This window comes from Balaenoptera borealis, assembly GCF_965194805.1.
Source record: "Balaenoptera borealis genome assembly, chromosome: 4".
Taxonomy (NCBI): Eukaryota; Metazoa; Chordata; class Mammalia; order Artiodactyla; family Balaenopteridae; genus Balaenoptera; species Balaenoptera borealis.
The window spans coordinates 63,408,060-63,426,752 of NC_138861.1; the positions used below are offsets into that span (position 1 = coordinate 63,408,060).

The 18,693-nt window shown below is 35.3% G+C and overlaps 1 protein-coding gene across 1 annotated transcript in view; it reads left to right on the forward strand.

The window, feature by feature from the left end:
• Positions 1-18,693, forward strand: part of SULT1B1 (sulfotransferase family 1B member 1) — a 95,752-nt gene that overhangs the window by 12,894 nt on the left and 64,165 nt on the right. Inside the window, exons 2-6 of the mRNA XM_082391619.1 lie at positions 3,209-3,370; positions 5,403-5,528; positions 6,531-6,628; positions 16,513-16,639; positions 18,565-18,659. Of these exons, the coding sequence (XP_082247745.1) occupies positions 3,220-3,370; positions 5,403-5,528; positions 6,531-6,628; positions 16,513-16,639; positions 18,565-18,659 (597 nt within the window). The 5' untranslated portion in view covers positions 3,209-3,219. The remainder of the gene's footprint in view (positions 1-3,208; positions 3,371-5,402; positions 5,529-6,530; positions 6,629-16,512; positions 16,640-18,564; positions 18,660-18,693) is intronic.

Genomic DNA, 18,693 nt, shown 5'->3' on the forward strand with positions numbered 1-18,693 from the left:
TACTTTCAGCCACTTTGCTCAAATCCATGTAAGTCGAAGAAGGTGAGGCTGAAGTGAGCTCTTTGCATCTACACTCACCCTGGTATTCAGCACTTACCACTGTGCTTGGTAACAACAGAGGAACTCAGGGAGAGAGTACTTGCTGAATGAAAGGCAGATTGGGAGTGGAGAAGGGGAGGATGGAGAAACACAGAAAGAAAAAGAGGAAGGAAAGAAGAAACAAAGAGAAAGAAGAAATATTTCTTCCTTCAACTGAATTTATGAATCACAGTTTTAATAATTTTTGTTGGTTTTTCTAGACAACAGTAACCTACATACTCAGGAAATGAAATTGACAATTTCTAACTGAAATAGGTCTTTTGAGAAAGAAAAAAGCAGCTAGAGGTGAATCTATACATTGTGATGTGAGATAATTTACTAAAAGAAGTTAAGTAAACAAAGCAAGAGATTTTATTATATGCCACCTAGTTTAACTCTGAGATTCAAATTGACCATGAAGGGTCAGCCAGAAGTCAGTCAACTGTTTGATAATAAATCAGCTACTCCCGATTGACTATAAGCCAATTCTTACAAACTTGGCAGAACATCAAGAAAGTTGTTCACATGAATAAACAAATCAACAGACAGGGCAAGGGATGCCTTCCGCACACAGTTTTTTCTAGTGATTGTATGAACAATAAACTTCTATGCAAACCATTAAGAAAGTTAAAGACAACTGGAAATACATGATGGGGAAATCTACAGATATCTTCAATTTATAAATAAATAATAAATTACTAGCTGTACATCAGTTAGGACAAAACAACACTCTGATGGGCAAAATTGATCAAAATGATTAAAAGAACCAATAAATTTATGAACTATGAAAACATGAAAAATTATAAAATATCTATGAAATACAGATTTTAAATAATATATATTCTATTATGAAAGATTGCAACAAATAAATTTCCAATACTTATGATGCAGTGAGAAAATAGGCAATTTCATATACTGCGCAAATGTGCACACTCTTTTAGTGATTTATTAAAGACAATTGCCAATTTCTTACATGTGTATACCTTTTACTTTGGCAATTCCATCATCACTGCAAAAATAAGTGTGAAAAGACATATGCTTGAAGAAATTTGTTGCAGTACTATTTATATTGGAAAAAAGGAAAAACAGGGATTCCCAACAATAAAGAATTGTATCATCTATGTTACATCCATACTATGGATTGCTATGTGTTATTTATAAAAATAAAAACAGAATTTGTGTACCAGCACCAAAATATGTTCACATCATACAGTTCAGTGTAAAAATAGATTACAAATGAATGTAAAATAGAATACAAATTAAACTACATTCATAAGTGTATAGATTTTATATATATTTAAATATTTAGAAACATAAAAACAGCATTATTAGGAATGGTCATTTCTTATGTGTAGAATAAAGGGAGCACTTTCATTTTCTCTATATCTTTTAATGTTTTCAACATGTCAAAAATAAGGATATTTATATGTGCATGTTTACATGAATGCATGAATGTGTGCAAATTTATCCTTCCTTGTGTAAGACGGATATGGTTCAATCCTCAAAAAGTCTCCTGCAGGACAAACTTAACCTAATCTATAATGATGTCTGCTTTTTCATAGAACCTTATGACATATGCATAAGGTTTTAAAATAAAACTTTTCAGGTCTGGCAAAAAGTGTCTAATAAATAACATCTATTTTCTTTCCAAGGGTGGTTTTAGAAAGAAAATAGGCACTTCTTACAGTGAGGCCATCTGGAAGGCTATTTTCATATTCAGTCAATAGTTGTTGAGCTTCCTAACTAGGGCAGTGACCAGGAAGATAGAAAAGAGAAGAAAATAATGGAGATGGAATCAATGGGTTTGAGTGCCTGGTGCTAGTGAGGGAGAGATAGGAGGTAACATCTGAAAGTTTTCATCTCTACTGTTTAGCCTGAAATGTAGTAGGGGAAACACTACCAGAAGGAGCTTTCAGTGTAAGTCAGTGGTCTAAATACTTGGTTCGATTTGTAGGTCACATCTTTCTAAAATTTTACCATCAGTTACTTCTTCCTTTGGGTTAATACATTTCTTACAATATCTGCTAGTTTCACTTCCTCTTTAGAGTGTACTTCTTCTCATAGTTTGGGATGTTCTGTATTAAAGGAAACATATTAGGTGACTAAAAGAACTACTGCCTCCAAGAGGCTCCTGTTATGGTATGAACTTTCTGAAAAAGACAGTAAAAGCCACAGCAGTCACAAATGTATAGGGGTATAACAACTTATCTGGCAGTTTTTTGGGCAAGGGTGGATATTAGCTGTAATGCTAATATCAAAGAAGGACATTTGTTGAGATGCTATATCACAAACTCAGAACGGGGTAAGTTTGGGGAGTAAAAATGTAGTGAAAGAAGTTGAAAGCCAATAAAGGAAAGTGTGCTTAATTAAAAATTTTAAGACTAACTCTGAACATGAAATGATTTAACAGGGGATCAGGAGAGGAACTGTCAATGATAAACATGTTGTTTAACCTTATAATTGTGACACAAGTCACTCAATGGGAGTGTTGACTTCTTTACTGATCAGGTGAGAGAGAAAAGTATAAGTAATGCTAGGGGTCACACAGGAATCTTCTCTACCCTCAAGAATCTGTGTCTTAGACATATCCATTACAGTGTCATTAATTTCATCTTCTTTTTAATACACTCAACAAGCATTTGATTTTTTTTCATTAAATGACACATATTCAGGAACTAAGGAAGCTCTGATTTTGATATCTGGCAATAACTATCAAATGTGACCATCAATCTTTATTGTTATTTAATGTATACAGAATTAATCAAAGTGATTCTTTGCCAAAGTATTGTTGTATTTTCTCAATCTCTTAGCTTTTTTATATGCCCCATCAGTTTTAACAGAGAAATCGAAGGCTCTGTTGAATGTATCACACATTTTGACATAGTTTTGAAACATCTTACTTTATTGTGTTTTGTACTTATTCTTTCATATGTTAGACTTATTAATAGGATTAGAAACTGTTAAAACACTAAGACTATGTTACATCCTTCTTTAATATGCCTTTACCCCATATGCTCAACAGCTAAGAAATGCTAGACACACAAGATAAACTCAATGTACTGGGCTATTATTAATGTTAAAACATTTTAAAGTACATACAAAGTGGAAAGCATATCTTTTTTTCTTTCAGTGTACCACTATATGATGAATTCTTCCAAACCTGCCTATTTAGATTACTTTGGCAGAATTCATGGAATTCTACTATATAAAGAATTTATCCAATATTGGCATGATGTGGAGGCATTTGAGGCAAGGCCAGATGACCTTGTCATTGTCACCTATCCCAAATCTGGTAAGTCTCTTTGTTATGTCAAAGTCATTCCCTTTTCACCTAGAAATGACAAACCCACCTTGACTGGTAAATATTGACCCATTCACCCCTCCCACACTCACTCTCTATATTAAATAAGGACAGATATAGCAGTTTTGGTATAGACATAGAAAAAGTGGCATACGCTAGGTCTATTCTAAGACCACAATCTGTACCTATAATTTGAGCAGCACATTGGCAAATGGGTATTGTTGGCCACTTTAGAAAATCACATAATATAGGTGGATGAATATGGAACCATAACTAAAATTTAAAACTACCCACTGTTTACCTTATGTCATTATTGTCATTGTTGTATAGACAAGGTATAAGCAATTTTCACAGATTTTTAAAAAATTAACACTTTTTCAGCTAACCAGCTCCTCTTTATAAAGTCCATCTCTGAAACTCTATTTGCAAGCAACGTCTTTTTTCCTGAAATTAGATTGTTAGTCATAACTCCGGAGTCTTACAATCCTAGACCTTTAGAAATTAGAAAGGTCCAGTACAGACTTCTTCTCTATCTTCTCTATCTCTAACTGTTCCAATTAGCAGTTAAGTATGTCAAACACTAAATATGTCTTTGGCTACTCTGACTGTAAAGAGCTCCTGCATTTCTCTTCCTTGTCTAGATCTATGTCAGCACAAAACCAGTCACATGAAGAGGACACCTGAGAGCTATTCCAGAGTCAATTTCTCTTACTCCTGCATCTCCCATATTCAATCAATCAATGTGTTTTGCCCATTTAGTCTCTTAGATATACCTCACAGTCAGTCTCTTACAGGTCTCTTGTCACCTTTCTTATTGACCCCTCACTCCATTGTTTTATTTACTTTGGCTCTAGAGGAATTCTTCCAAAATATAACCATGATAATCTTGCTTTCTTGCTTAATGTATGCTAATGCCTTTGAAAAACTTTTAGAAAACAACTTGAACTCTAGAATGAACTACAAGGCTTTTTAGGCTCAGTATCTGGTTGCTGCTGTAGGCTCATCTCCACCCATCCCTTCAGGTAGCCTCTGATTTAGTCTTTATAATCTACATCCAATTTGTTTCCTTGCCACTTTACTATTTGTAAGTATCTGGTCTTTGATTATAAAAAACAAACAAACAGATCTTCTGTCTGGTAGACCACTTTCCTACCTTACAAAACTTGTGAATTTATGCCAATAATTTGTTAAAGCTAAGCTCAATTATCATGGTCTTTTTTTTTTAAACATCTTTATTGGAGTATAATTGCTTTACAATGGTGTGTTAGTTTCTGCTTTATAACAAAGTGAATCAGTTATATGTATATATACGTTCCCATATCTCTTCCTTCTTGCGTCTCCCTCCCTCCCACCTTCCCCATCCCACCCCTCTAGGTGGTCACAAACCACCGAGCTGATCTCCCTGTGCTCTGAGGCTGCTTCCCACTATCATGGTCTCTTGAAGGCATTTCTTGTGGAAACATCACAGCAGCAGCAGAAGCACACAAAGTTCCTCCTTTACAGTCCTTTGAATCCCTGTGACCATCTGTATTACAACATCTTAAGGAAAAAGCAGTGTTGTAATTATTGAACATTCTTTCTGACTTTTCAGAGGGCCTGTGAACATCACAGGACAAGGACCAGATTTATTCTTTTCTATATACTCTGTACTAGGACTCAACCTGAGGCATAGAAGCTATCCAGAAAATTTGTGGATGAAAGCATGCTTACTTTCTAGATGTAAACATTTAGTTCCAAGACTGTTATCAGCTTGTACAGTGTCACAATTCATCATCGACAAATTCAGATTTCTACCACAGGTATATCTTATTACAATGTTCTTCCTTATTTATTGATGCTATGTTTGGATCCTATAAGATTAAATTTTAGAAGAAATATTTCTTGAGTCCTGTGGTTATTCTGGCATCTTTCAAATACTATTGCATTGGTAACTTCCTACTTTATCCGACTAGAAATCTATCACTCCCTGCATCATCAGCTATGCATCCTCAGTAGGAGACTCAGATTTGTTTAATTTTTTCAGGCACAACATGGGTTAGTGAAATTGTATACATGATTTATACAGAGGGTGATGTGGAAAAGTGCAAAGAAGATGCCATTTTTAATCGAATTCCTTACCTGGAATGCAGAACCGAAAAGGTGATGAATGGTAATGCTTAAGTTAATTTTAAAAGCTATATACATATAATTTTAAGTGTGGGTGTAAATGGTGCAAGGAAAGAGACTATAAGCAAAAGTGGTAATTAGTATTATGTCTTCTACATAGGAAAGAATGTAAATTTAATTTTCAATCTTGACAGAGTTTATGGTATAGCATATGCCTGGAATAGAGTGAATAACGATAGCTCTGACATGCTTTCAGCAGAGCCTAGTAATATGTGAGCATTTATCTCTTTATGGGATGTAGGCAACAGTACTTTAAATGCCAGGAAAATATCCATAAATTTTTCAAGGATGTATGCAAAAATATTTTTATCACAGATTCTTTTATTATTATGAAAAATTAGAAACAATATATATGTTAATCAACAAAAGAAGAGTTAAAAGTGATATGAAATCATTAAACATATTATGATGTCATATGTTTCTTGACATTGAAGTGTTGCTATAATATATTGAGAAAAATGCAATTAGGGAACTTCCTTGTCTGTCCAGTGGTTAAGACTTCACCTTCCAATGCAGAGGGTGCAGGTTTGATCCCTGGTCAGGGAGCTAAGATCCCACATGCTTCACGGCCAAAAAACCAAAACATAAAACAGAAGCAATATTGTAACAAATTAAATAAAGACTTAAAAAAATGGTCCACATGAAAAAAATCTTAAGAGAACAGAAAAATGCAATCAGAAGATATTAAAAATTTCATCTGTGTGTGTGGTATTTGTATGGCTGTGAGTCTGGGCGTATAGACATTCTTGTATGGAAGGATGCTTACCAAAACGTTAATAATGATTTTTTTCAAAGGTGAAATTTTATTTGATCTATTTTTTCTCTATAGTTTTCTCTACCTAAACTTCTGTCATAGTGAATATGTATTATTATTATGAAAACAATATAGAATATATAGTTACCTCTATTTTCTTAAATCTATGAAAATCCATATAAATATTTATAATTTTTGAAGTTGTCTAACTTTTGTTTTTTTAAAAATTAGGAGTAAAACAATTAAAACAGATGGCATCTCCTAGAATAGTGAAGTCTCATCTCCCACCTGAGCTTCTTCCAGCCTCATTTTGGGAAAAGAACTGTAAGGTAACCAGAGTCAAGTGTTCTTAGAACTTCACCCAACTCAAAGAATTTTACAATGATAAAGTTACGTAACATCCTAACTGTGTCTTATACACACTTGTTTATTTATTCCTTCATTGAATCTATAGACATTTTAAAAATGTGGATCATAGTCAGTACAGTCAGAGAGTCCAGATTTCAGTTCTAACTCCAGAGGTGATTCTGAGAAAAATAGGTAAACTCTCTAAGCTTCAGTTTCCTCATCTATAAAAGAGGGATAATAATTGCATTCCGCATAGAGTTGTTATAAGGATTAACTAAAATCATTCTTGTAAAGTGCTTAACATAGTACCTAGCATGTTATAAATAACATATGGTAGCTACTTTTGTATTTGCTGTTATTAGTAATTGCATTCAATGTACTCTTTTTGCAAACTATTGTGCTTGGCATTGTGAGGCATGCAAATGAACTAGACAAGGATAAACCAGAAAAAATAATATAATAATTATTTACTGAGTGCCTATGATGAGCCAGCAATGTGACAATTAACAAGATGCATGTAATCCTTGTCTTCATGGACACATGGTCCACAGGGGAAAGTGACAAATAAACAAACAATACAGAAGGTACTATGTCAAGAAGAGAAGAATTCTAGCCCAGACATTGAGGACATAGAAGTTATCCAGGAGCAAGTAACATCTCAGCTGCTATATGAAGGATGCATAGGAATTAGTCTATATAATCCCAGAGGCAACCCAAGGTGGGATGTGAAACCAGTTCAATTTAGCTGGAAAGCTGAGTGTCCATGCTGGCTGGATGAGTGAAGGGAGATAAGCTGGGTTTGTTTATAACAGATATGGAAGCCAATTTAGAAAGTTTGGGTTCCACTTTGATGATAATAAGGAGTTACAGCCATATTAAGCTGTTGATTTATATGATCAATTTTGCTTTTTAGAAAGAATAATACATGAAATCCTAAAGTACAGGCAAAACATTGTCTTAAAACACTGAAGCTGTTTCTCAAGACCTTACTAGCTTTATTAGGACACACTATGACCCATACTAAACATATAAGATATTAAAGCACTATATGTAGTCATTACTGACAAAGAAGGGGATCTATCTGAGCCATGAAACATTTCCATTTTGTACTCTGATGTAACAGGGCATATATGACATTTTCTGGAGATCCATGGTGCAAAATTTTGAAGATTCCAGTGATTTTTGTTTGTTTGTTCGTTTTTATCAAAGGCAGTCTTAGAAAGATCACATACATCCTGCTGAAGTCATTCCATACATAAGAGCTCTCTCTTTAATAAACGTTATTTATGTATCTTTTGGGAAACATGTCATTACTATTTTTTCAAGAGATTTGGCCAAGTTACTTGTTTTCTTTGGAGAACGGGATGAAGCCTTGATACCCCTTTATTTATTTATTTATTTTAATTTTAAAAAATTTAAAAATTTTTTTTTTATAAATTAATTAATTTATTTATTTTTGGCTGCGTTGGGTCTTTGTTGCTGCACGTGGGCTTTCTCTAGTTGCAGCGAGCGGGGGCTACTTTTCGTTGCAGTGCATGGACTTCTCATTGCAGTGGCTTCTCTTGTTGCGGAGCAGGGGCTTTAGGCTCACAGGCTTCAGTAGTTGTGGCATGCAGCCTCAGCAGTTGTGGCGTGCAGGCTCAGTAGCTGTGGCACATGGGCTTAGTTGTTCCGTGGCATGTGGGATCTTCCCGGACGAGGGCTTCAGCCCATATCCCCTGCATTGGCAGGTGGATTCTTAACCACCGTGCCACCAGGGAATTCCCCCCCTTTACTTTTAAATGAAAATTCATTCTGTACCTTTATAATAGCCTCAGTCTTCACAAAACTGCTGATCATCTCAGAGGTCATCAAAGACTAGGAGACAATTGGATGGATTCACATCCTGAGTACTTCCAGGGTGATTCACTGGTAGACAAGAAGAGACGTGGATTGAGACTGTTAGTAAAAGTGTGTTTGGAGTGTTGGACTAGAAACTTTAAGTTATAAAAAAGAAGAAAGTAAAAAAAAAAAGGGAACAGGCTAATAGATAAAAGAAACAATTGAGGCCAATAAACTTGAGAACTTGGAGTTGTTGCAGAAGAGGTATATTCCTGATAAGAAAGAAAGAATAAAGAAACAGGACTGTCTTGGAAGAAAACATGGTGCTCAAGGACAAGGCTTCAGAAATTTTAGGGTACTGACAAGTTTCAAGATTTGGCTAAAAATATTGTTAGCTGAAGTAATATAGAGGTAATGATCAATGACCACATGAACCTAGAGAATCAGATGGATCATGCATACAGACACTAAAATTATACAGTGTGGTGAAAAGTTTTGGTATGGAGAGTAACGCTATGAGGCAGGTGTTCAAATCTTCAATTAAAGCAAGGGAATGACCACAAACTTAAAAATGGCTCAGCTGGTTGAAGTATGAATTATTATACGATCAGGGGTTTTTCAAGTGTAGGAATTTTAAGATAGATTATGATCCCAAGTGAATTGTGGGCAAAATAGAAACTTTGACTTGAGAGAACTGAGTGGAAAGACCTAGATTTACCTCGAAGGCAGGAAGAGCATGTGCAGTGAAAAGTTAAGGAAGAGAATAGGATCTTCCAAAAAAGAGATAAGACAAACTGATGGAAGTTTAAGGAAAGAGGAATTGCTTTAACTTCCCACCTTCCTCCGTCCCACATCCTGGAGAATAAAAACTTTCATGGAGGACCTGGAGCAAAGGTTTAAATATGGATAGTATTTTTTAAAATTTAATTTAATTTATTTATACAGCAGGTTCTTATTAGTTATCTATTTTATACATATTAGTTTATATAAGTCAATCCCAATCTCCCAATTCATCCCACCACCACCCACGCCCCACTTACCCCTCTTGGTGTCCATACATTTATTCTCTACATCTGTGTCTCTATTTCTGCCTTGCAAACCAGTTCATCTGTACCATTTTTTCCAGATTCCACATATATGCGTTAATATAGGATATTTGTTTTTCTCTTTCTGACATACTTCACTCTGTATGACAGTCTCTAGGTCCATCCATGTCTCTACAAATGACCCAATTTCGTTCCTTTTTATGGTTGAGTAATATTCCATTGTACCACATCTTTATCCATTCATCTGTCGATGGGCATTTAGGTTGCTTCCGTGACCTGGCTATTGCAAATAGTGCTGCAATGAACATTGGGGTGCATGTGTCTCTTTGAATTATGGTTTTCTCTGGGTATATGCCCAGGAGTGGGATTGCTGGGTCATATGGTAATTCTATTTTTAGTATTTTAAGGAACCTCCATACTGCTCTCCATAGTGGCTGTATCAATTTATATTCCCACCAACAGTGCAAGAGGGTTCCCTTTTCTCCACAACCTCTCCAGCAATTGTTGCTTGTAGATTTTCTGATGATGCCCATTCTAACCAGTGTGAGGTAATACCTCACTGTAGTTTTGATTTACATTTATCTAATAATTAGTGATGTTGAGCAGCTTTTCATGTGCCTTTTGGCCATCTGTATGTCTTCTTTGGAGAAATGTCTATTTAGGTCTTTTGCCCATTTTTGGATTGGGTTTTTGTTTTTTTAATATTGAGCTGAATGAGCTGTTTATATATTTTGGAGATTAATCCTTTGTCCATTGATTCATTTGCAAATATTTTCTCCCATTCTGAGGATTGTCTTTTTGTCTTGTTTATAGTTTCCTTTGCTGTGCAAAAGCTTTGAAGTTTCATTAGGTCCCATTTGTTTATTTTTGTTTTTATTTCCATTACTCTAGGAGATGGGTCAAAAAAGATCTTGCTGTGATTTATGTCAAAGAGTGTTCTTCCTATGTTTTCCTCTAAGAGTTTTATAGTGTCCGGTCTTACATTTAGGTCTTTAATCCATTTTATTTTATTTATTTATTTTATTTGTGTATGGTGTTAAGGAGTGCTCTAATTTCATTCTTTTACATGTAGCTGTCCAGTTTTCCCAGCACCACTTATTGAAGAGACTGTCTTTTCTCCATTGTATATCTTTGCCTCCTTTGTCAAAGATTAGTTGACCATAAGTGCATGGGTTTATCTCTGTGCTTTCTATCCTGTTCCACTGATCTATATTTCTGTTTTTGTGTCAGTACCATATTGTCTTGATTACTGTAGCTTTGTAGTATAGTCTGAACTCAGGGAGTCTGATTCCTCCAGCTCCGTTTTTTCCCCTCAAGATTGCTTTGGCTATTCGGGGTCCTTTGTGTCTCCATACAAATTTTAAGATTTTTTGTTCTAGTTCTGTAAAAAATGCCATTGGTAATTTGATAGGAATTTCATTGAATCTGTAGATTGCTTTGGGTAGTATAGCTATTTTCACAATATTGATTCTTCCAATCCAAGAACATTGTATATCTCTCCATCTGTATGTGTCATCTTTGATTTCTTTCATCAGTGTCTTATAGTTTTCTGAGTACAGATCTTTTACCTCCTTGGGTAGGTTTATTCCCAGGTATTTTATTCTTTTTGTTGCAATGGTGAATGGGATTGTTTTCTTGATTTCTCTTTCTGATCTTTCATTGTTAGTGTGTAGGAATGCAAGAGATTTCTGTGCATTAATTTTGTATCCTGCTGCTTTACCAAATTAATTGATTAGCTCTAGTAGTTTTCTGGTGGTATGTTTAGGATTCTCTATGTATAATATCATGTCATCTGCAAACAGTGACAGTTTTACTTCTTCTATTCCAATTTGTATTCCTTTTATTTCTTTTCCTTCTCTGATTGCCATGGCTAGGACTTCCAAAACTATGTTGAATAATGGTGGCAAGAGTGGACATCCTTGTCTTGCTCCTGATCTTAGAGGAAATGCTTTCAGTTTTTCACCATTGAGAATGATGTTTGCTATGTGTTTGTCATATACAGTCTTTGTTTTGTTGAGGTATGTTCCCTCTATGCCCATTTTCTGGAGAGTTTTTAATCATAAATTGGTGTTGAATTTTGTCAAAAGCTTTTTCTGCATCTATTGATATGATCATATGGTTTTTATTCTTCAGTTTGTTAATATGGTGTATCACATTGATTGATTTGCATATATTGAAGTATCATTGCCTCCCTGGGATAAATCCCACTTGATCGTGGTGTATGATCCTTTTAATGTATTGTTGAATTTTGTTTGCTAGTATATTGTTAAGGGGTTTTGCATCTATATTCATCAGTGATATTGGTCTGTAATTTTCTTTTTTTTTGTAGTATCTTTGTCTGGTTTTGGTATCAGGGTGATGGTGGCCTCATAGAATGAGCTTGAGAATGTCCTTTCCTCTGCAATTTTTTGGAAGATTTTGAGAAGGATGGGTGTTAGCTGTTCTCTAAATCTTTGATAGAATTCACCTGTGAAGCCATCTGGTCCCGGACTTTTGTTTGTTGGAAGATTTAAAATCACATTTTCAATTTCATTACTTGTGCCTGTTCTGTTCATATTTTCTATTTCTTCCTGGTTCAGTCTTGGAAGGCTATAGCTTTCTAAGAATTTGTCCATTTCTTCCAAGTTGTCCATTTTATTGGCATAGAGTTGCTTGCAGTAGTCTCTTAGGATGCTTTGTATTTCTGCGGTGTCCATTGTAACTTCTCCTTTTTTATTTCTAATTTTATTGATTGGAGTCCTCTCCCTCTTTTTCTTGATGAGTCTGGCTAAAGTTTTATCAATCTTGTTTATCTTCTCAAAGAACCAGCTTTTAGTTTTATTCATCTTTGCTTTTGTTTTCTTTGTTTCTATTTCATTTATTTTTGCTCTGATCTTTATGATTTCTTTCCTTCTACTAACTTTGGGTTTTGTTTGTTTTCTTTCTCTAGTTACTTTAGGTGTAAGGTTACATTGTTTTTTTGAGATTTTTCTTGTTTCTTGATGTAGGAATATATTGCTATAAACTTCCCTCTTAGAACTGCTTTTGCTGAATCCCATAGGTTTTGGATGGTCGTGTTTTCCTTGTCATTTGTCTCTAGGTATTTTTTGATTTCCTCTTGATTTCCTCAGTGATCTCTTGGTTATTTAGTAACGTATTGTTTAGCTTCCACATGTTTGTGTTTTTTATGTTTTTTTCCATGTAATTGATTTCTAATCTCATTGCATTGTGGTTGGAAAAGATGCTTGATGTGATTTCAATTTTCTTAAATGTATCTAGGCTTGATTTGTGACCCAAGATGTGATCTATCCTGGAGAATGTTCTGTGTGCACTTGAGAAGAAAGTGTAATCAGCTGTTTTCGAATGGAATGTCCTATAAATATCAATTTAATCTATCTGGTCTATTGTGTCATTTAAAGCTTGTGTTTCCTTATTAATTTTCTGTCTGGATGATCTGTCCATTGGTGAAAGTGAGGTGTTAAAGTCCCCCACTATTATTGTGTTACTGTCAATTTCCTCTTTTATAGCTGTTAGCATTTGCCTTTTGTATTGAGGTGCATCTTTTTTGGGTGCATAAATATTTTCAATTGTTATATCTTCTTCTTGGATCGATCACTTGATCATTATGTAGTGTCCTTTCTTGTCTCTTGTAACATTCTTTATTTTAAAGTCCATTTTATCTGATATGAGTATTACTACTCCAGCTCTCTTTTGATTTCCATTTGCATGGAATATCTTTTTCCATTCCCTCACTTTCAGTCTGTATGTGTCCCTAGGTCTGAATTGGGTCTCCTGTAGAAAACATATAGATGGGTCTTGTTTTTGTATCCATTCAGTAAGCCTGTGTCTTTTGGTTGGAGCACTTAATCCATTCATATTTAAGGTAATTATCAATATGTATGTTCCTATTACCATTTTCTTAATTGTTTTGGGTTTGTTTTGTAGGTCCTTTTCTTCTCTTGTGTTTCCCACTTAGAGAAGTTCCTTTAGCATTTGTTGTAGAGCTGGTTTGGTGGTGCTGAATTCTCTTAGTTTTTGCTTGTCTGTAAAGCTTTTGATTTCTCCATCGAATTTTAATGAGATCCTTGCCAGGTAGAGTAAGCTTGGTTGTAGATTCTTCCCTTTCATCACTTTAAGTATATCATGCCACTCCCTTCTGGCTTGTAGCGTTTCTACTGAGAAATCAGCTGTTAACTTTATGGGAATTCCCTTGTATGTTGTCATTTTTCCCTTGTTGCTTTCAATAATTTTTCTTGCTTTCTTAATTTTTGTCAATTTGATTACTATGTGTCTCTGCATGTTTCTCCTTGGGTTTAACTTGCCTGGGACTCTCTGCACTTCCTGGACTTGGGTGGCTATTTCTTTTCCCATGTTAGGGAAGTTTTCGACTATAATCTCTTCAAGAATTTTCTCGGATCCTTTCTCTCTCTCTTCTCCTTCTGAGACCCCTATAATTCGAATGCTGGTGCATTTAATGTTGTCCCAGAGTTCTCTTGGGCTGTCTTCATTTATTTTCATTCTTTTTTCTTTATTCTGTCCACAGCAGTGAATTCCACCATTCTGTCTTCCAGGTCACTTATCCGTTCTTCTGCCTCAGTTATTTTGCTATTGATTCCTTCTAGTGTATTTTTCATTTCAGTTATTGTATTGTTCTTCTCTGTTTGTTTGTTCTTTAATTCTTCCAAGTGTTTGTTCTTTAATTCTTCTAGGTCTTGGTTAAACATTTCTTGCATATTCTCGATCTTTGCCTCCATTCTTTTTCCATGGTCCTGGATCATCTTCACTATCATTATTCTGAATTCTTTTTCTGGAAAGTTGCCTATCTCCACTTCACTTAGTTGTTTTTCTGGGGTTTTATCTTGTTCTTTAATCTGGTACATAGTCCTCTGCCTTTTCATTTTGTCTGTGTTTCTGTGAATGTAGTTTTCTTTTCACAGGCTCAGGATTGTTGTTCTTCTTGCTTCTGCTCTCTGCCCTCTGGTAGATGAGGCTATCTAAGAAGGTTGTGCAAGCTTCCTGATGGGAGGGACTGGTGGTGGGTAGAGCCGGGTGTTGCTCTGGTGGGCAGAGCTCACTAAAACTTTAATCCAGTTGTCTGCTCATGGGTGGGGCTGGGTTGCCTCCCTGTTGGTTGTTTGGCCTGAGGTGACCCAGGACTGAAGCCTACAGGTCCTTTGGTGGGGCTAATGGTGTACTTCAGGAAGGTTCATGCCAAGGAGTACTTCTCAGAACTTCTGCTGCTAGTGTCCTTGTACCTACAGTGAGCCACAGATGCCCCCCTCTTCTGCAGGAGACCCTCCAACACTAGCAGGTAGGTCTGGTTCAGTCTCCTGTGGGGTCACTGCTCCTTCCCCCTGGGTCTTGATGTGCACACTACTTTGTGTGTGCCCTTCAAGAGTGGAGTCTCTGTTTCCCCCAGTTCTGTCGAAATCTTGCAATCAAATCCTGTTAGCCTTCAAAGTCTGATTCTCTGGGAATTCCTCCTCCTTTTGCCAGAACCCCAGGTTGGGAAGCCTGACATGGGGCTCAGGACTTTCACCCCAGTGGGTGGACTTCTGTGGTATAATTTTTGTCCAGTTTGTGAGTCACCCACCCTCCATTTATGGGATTTGATTTGATTGTGAATGCTCCCCTACTACCGTCTCATTTCAGCTTCCCCTTTGTCTTTTGAGGTGGGGTATCTTTTTTGGTGAGTTCCAGTGTCTTCTTGTCAATGATTGTTCAGCCGTTAGTTGTGATTCTGGTGCTCTTGCAAGAGAGAGTAAGCGCACGTCTTTGTACCCCTCCATCTTGAACCAATCCATGGATAGTATTTTGAGATGCAGAGATTATTCAAGACAGAGGGAACAGCATGAATAAAAAAAAGGGATGAAAATTATGAAGTAAATTGTTGGATATAGTGGCAAAGAGTTCCATTCAGCTAATAGACAAAAAGGACTAGGGAGAGTTTTAAATAAGATTGGAAAAAATCAATATGGCTAATGATAGCTTTGATGAGAAAAGAAAGTTCACTTTATTTACTGTAGTATTTGGAGCTTTTTATAGTGGGATCTTAAAAATGAAAACCATACTTCTTAGAGTATACAAAAAGATTTCTTTAAAATTGTTTGAAAATGTATTAACTTGAGTAAGACAGGTTATGAGCCTGATCATATCCAGGAAAGAGTGGAGAGTCAAGAGCAGCCATTCCCAATGGCATTGCTCAGGTGCCTGAAGGAGGAAGTGGAAGACCAGAGAGATGGAGTTTACTTTTGCAGCTCTTTTCCTGCAGCACTGAGTGTCTGACCTAGAAAAGACTGTAACGATCTGATGTAACTCATTTGTTTAGTAGATAGAAAATGTAGGTCCAAAATGGTTGGTGCTTTGCACAAGATGGTAGAAATTAGTGCCAGAACCAGCGTCTAAAACCAAGGCTTCCTGACTGTTCATTTATTGATGTTTCCTCGCTATATAAAATGGAAACTCAACAAGGTGTGAGTGAAGATTATATATTTTCACTGACAGCAACATGTATTTAAAAAGAACCTCATAAACATGATTTTTTCTTCAAGATTGCAAGCAAGAAAATAACAGGACTTTTTTTTTAATTGCTATAAGGAATAGTCATGTAGTATAAAGGCCAGAAGACTTTTTACTCTCATTGGGTACATTTATTCTCAACCATGTATTCTGACTAAGCTTCAGTTTAGTTTCTTCACTTATAAATTGGGGATAATAATCTGCCTCATCCATTTTATATCAATGGAATTTGAAACACTCAAATGAAATATGTGAAATAAATATGAATATGGCACAAAAATGAAAAGTGAGAACTAACATTGAACAACAACGCAAAAGATGCTGTCACTTCAGATTATTTAAAGAGTTTTCTTCTTTATAGTTATATATATTTTATATATTTTCTACAATAAATATGTGTTATGTTTATAGTTGAAAACATAAACATTTCCTTTTTAAATCTTGATGAGACTATATTTGAAAAATATTAGCTGATTTAATATCTAATTTCATCTTCTTAGATCATCTATGTTTGCCGGAATGCCAAGGATGTTGTTGTTTCTTATTATTATTTCTTTTTAATGGTGACTGCTAATCCAGATCCTGGTTCTTTTCAAGATTTTGTGGAAAAATTCATGGATGGAGAAGGTATGAACAGTTTCTTTTCATGAATTCTTTCAAGGTAAATGATACAAGACAAATGGCATCTCTGGGCAAAAATTTTTGTTGTCTGTTCTAGTCTGTTATCCTTCCTGGTCCTTAATTAAAACACAGAAATTCTAGAAGACCTTGAACTTTAGAACAAGCATAGAGTTTCCAGATGCGGGTGGCAAATTGCAGAATCTGGATACTCTAGTTTGGTGCCCACAAATAAGTATACAGATGTATGTGTGTCCAATTCTCTCTCATCTCTTTTTACTACAGAAGCACTTCACAGTGTGTTATTACAACTTCATTGAACAAGAGAGGAAAAAGACAGAGGAGAGAAAATGTTCATTTGTTTCTAAGAAAAATTTCAGATACTACATGGGGCCAGAATTCACAAAGAAGTCTGAATATCTACAAAGTTCTTACTCATTCTAACCACTGTACAGTCTGAATAATTCAACTAGATTTCTCAGAACAGTACAAGAGTTACTTGAGCAGAAATTCTGGGAAATTTTGTCTTTTTATTTAACTCCCAACTAAAGCAACTGAGTATTCAAATTTGAGAAAGAAAGGGTTCAGGAGAATCTAATATTAACTAAAGAAGGCCATTCTAATCCTGTAGTAATAATTGTAAGGAAAAAAGATAATAACACCATTTTTATATCCACAAAATTTAATATTGACTCAATGAAAATGTGGTGTATGTGCTTTATGCTTGTTACTACATTTGAAAAATTTTATGCTAAAGCATCATGAATAAAATACATGCCTCAAGATCATCAAACAGGTGTTATAAGGCAGAGAAAGATAATGGACCTCTGCAAAATGAACGAATAAGATCACTATAAAAATCATTATATGACTTTTTCTGTAAAGAAACAAATGTAACAAAACAGAAACAGACCTACCCACATATACAGAAAACAAACTAGTGTTTACCACGGGGAGGGGGATGGGAAGGGGCAAAATAGATGAAGGGGATTATGAGGTACAAGCTGCTAGTTATAAAATAAATAAGTCATAGGGAAGTAATGGGCAACATAGGGAATATAGTCAATATTTTATTATAACTTTATGGTGTGTAATCTATTAAAATATTGAATCACTATGTTGTACAACCACTATAATACTGTAAGTCAACTATAATTAATAAATAAATAAATAAATAAATAAATAAATAAATAAATAAATAAATTGTCGGTAGAGTCAAAGAACAGAAGAGGTATGTAACGATTTAATGCAAAGCAGAGTACTTTGACTCACACATCATTATATTATCATGTCAGCTTTTTACTGGGTAAAACACTTGGATATATGTGAGAGAAGATGAAGGAAGAGAAAGGAAGAAACCGTATTTGGTCATACCACATCATCTCCAAAATCTTCTAATTTTTTAGAGTGAGAATGATACTAGGGGTCCCTAAGAGGACACCTCTTACCATTTAAACTGCGAGTAGTGTAACAAAAATTATATAGCTGCTAGCTTCAGTTACCAAAGCTGCTTTTTAAATGGTATATTTGAGACCTGGACTGAATTCTGATCATAATAATGTTGATAATTCCACTACTCAACTCCTTTCACTAACAACCTGATTTCACACACACACACACACACACACACACACACACACCCCATTTTCAAAAATGCTCTCATAGGCTCTGAATCAAATGGATGGAGTCTTCCTTCACTTTTCCCCTGAGTCATAAACCATGTCATAATAATGAAAGTTGAGAATATGTTTCTGTACATAGTTTATTCAACATACTGTGCTGCTTTTGCTGCAGAGAAATGTGCTTCAGATGTGCAGCTGATCTCTAGTTTTCATTCCATGACCATTTATTTATATTTCTTTGTCTGAAGACTCATTTTCAAGTTATATAAAGATGATGCTATCTCCTCACATTGTTTTTGTCTCTAATTTTAGTTCCTTATGGTTCCTGGTATGAACACACAAAATCTTGGTGGGAAAAGAGAGAGAATCCACAAGTGCTATTTCTTTTCTATGAAGACATGAAGGAGGTGAGAAACTCAAAACATATGGCAACTTAGTAAT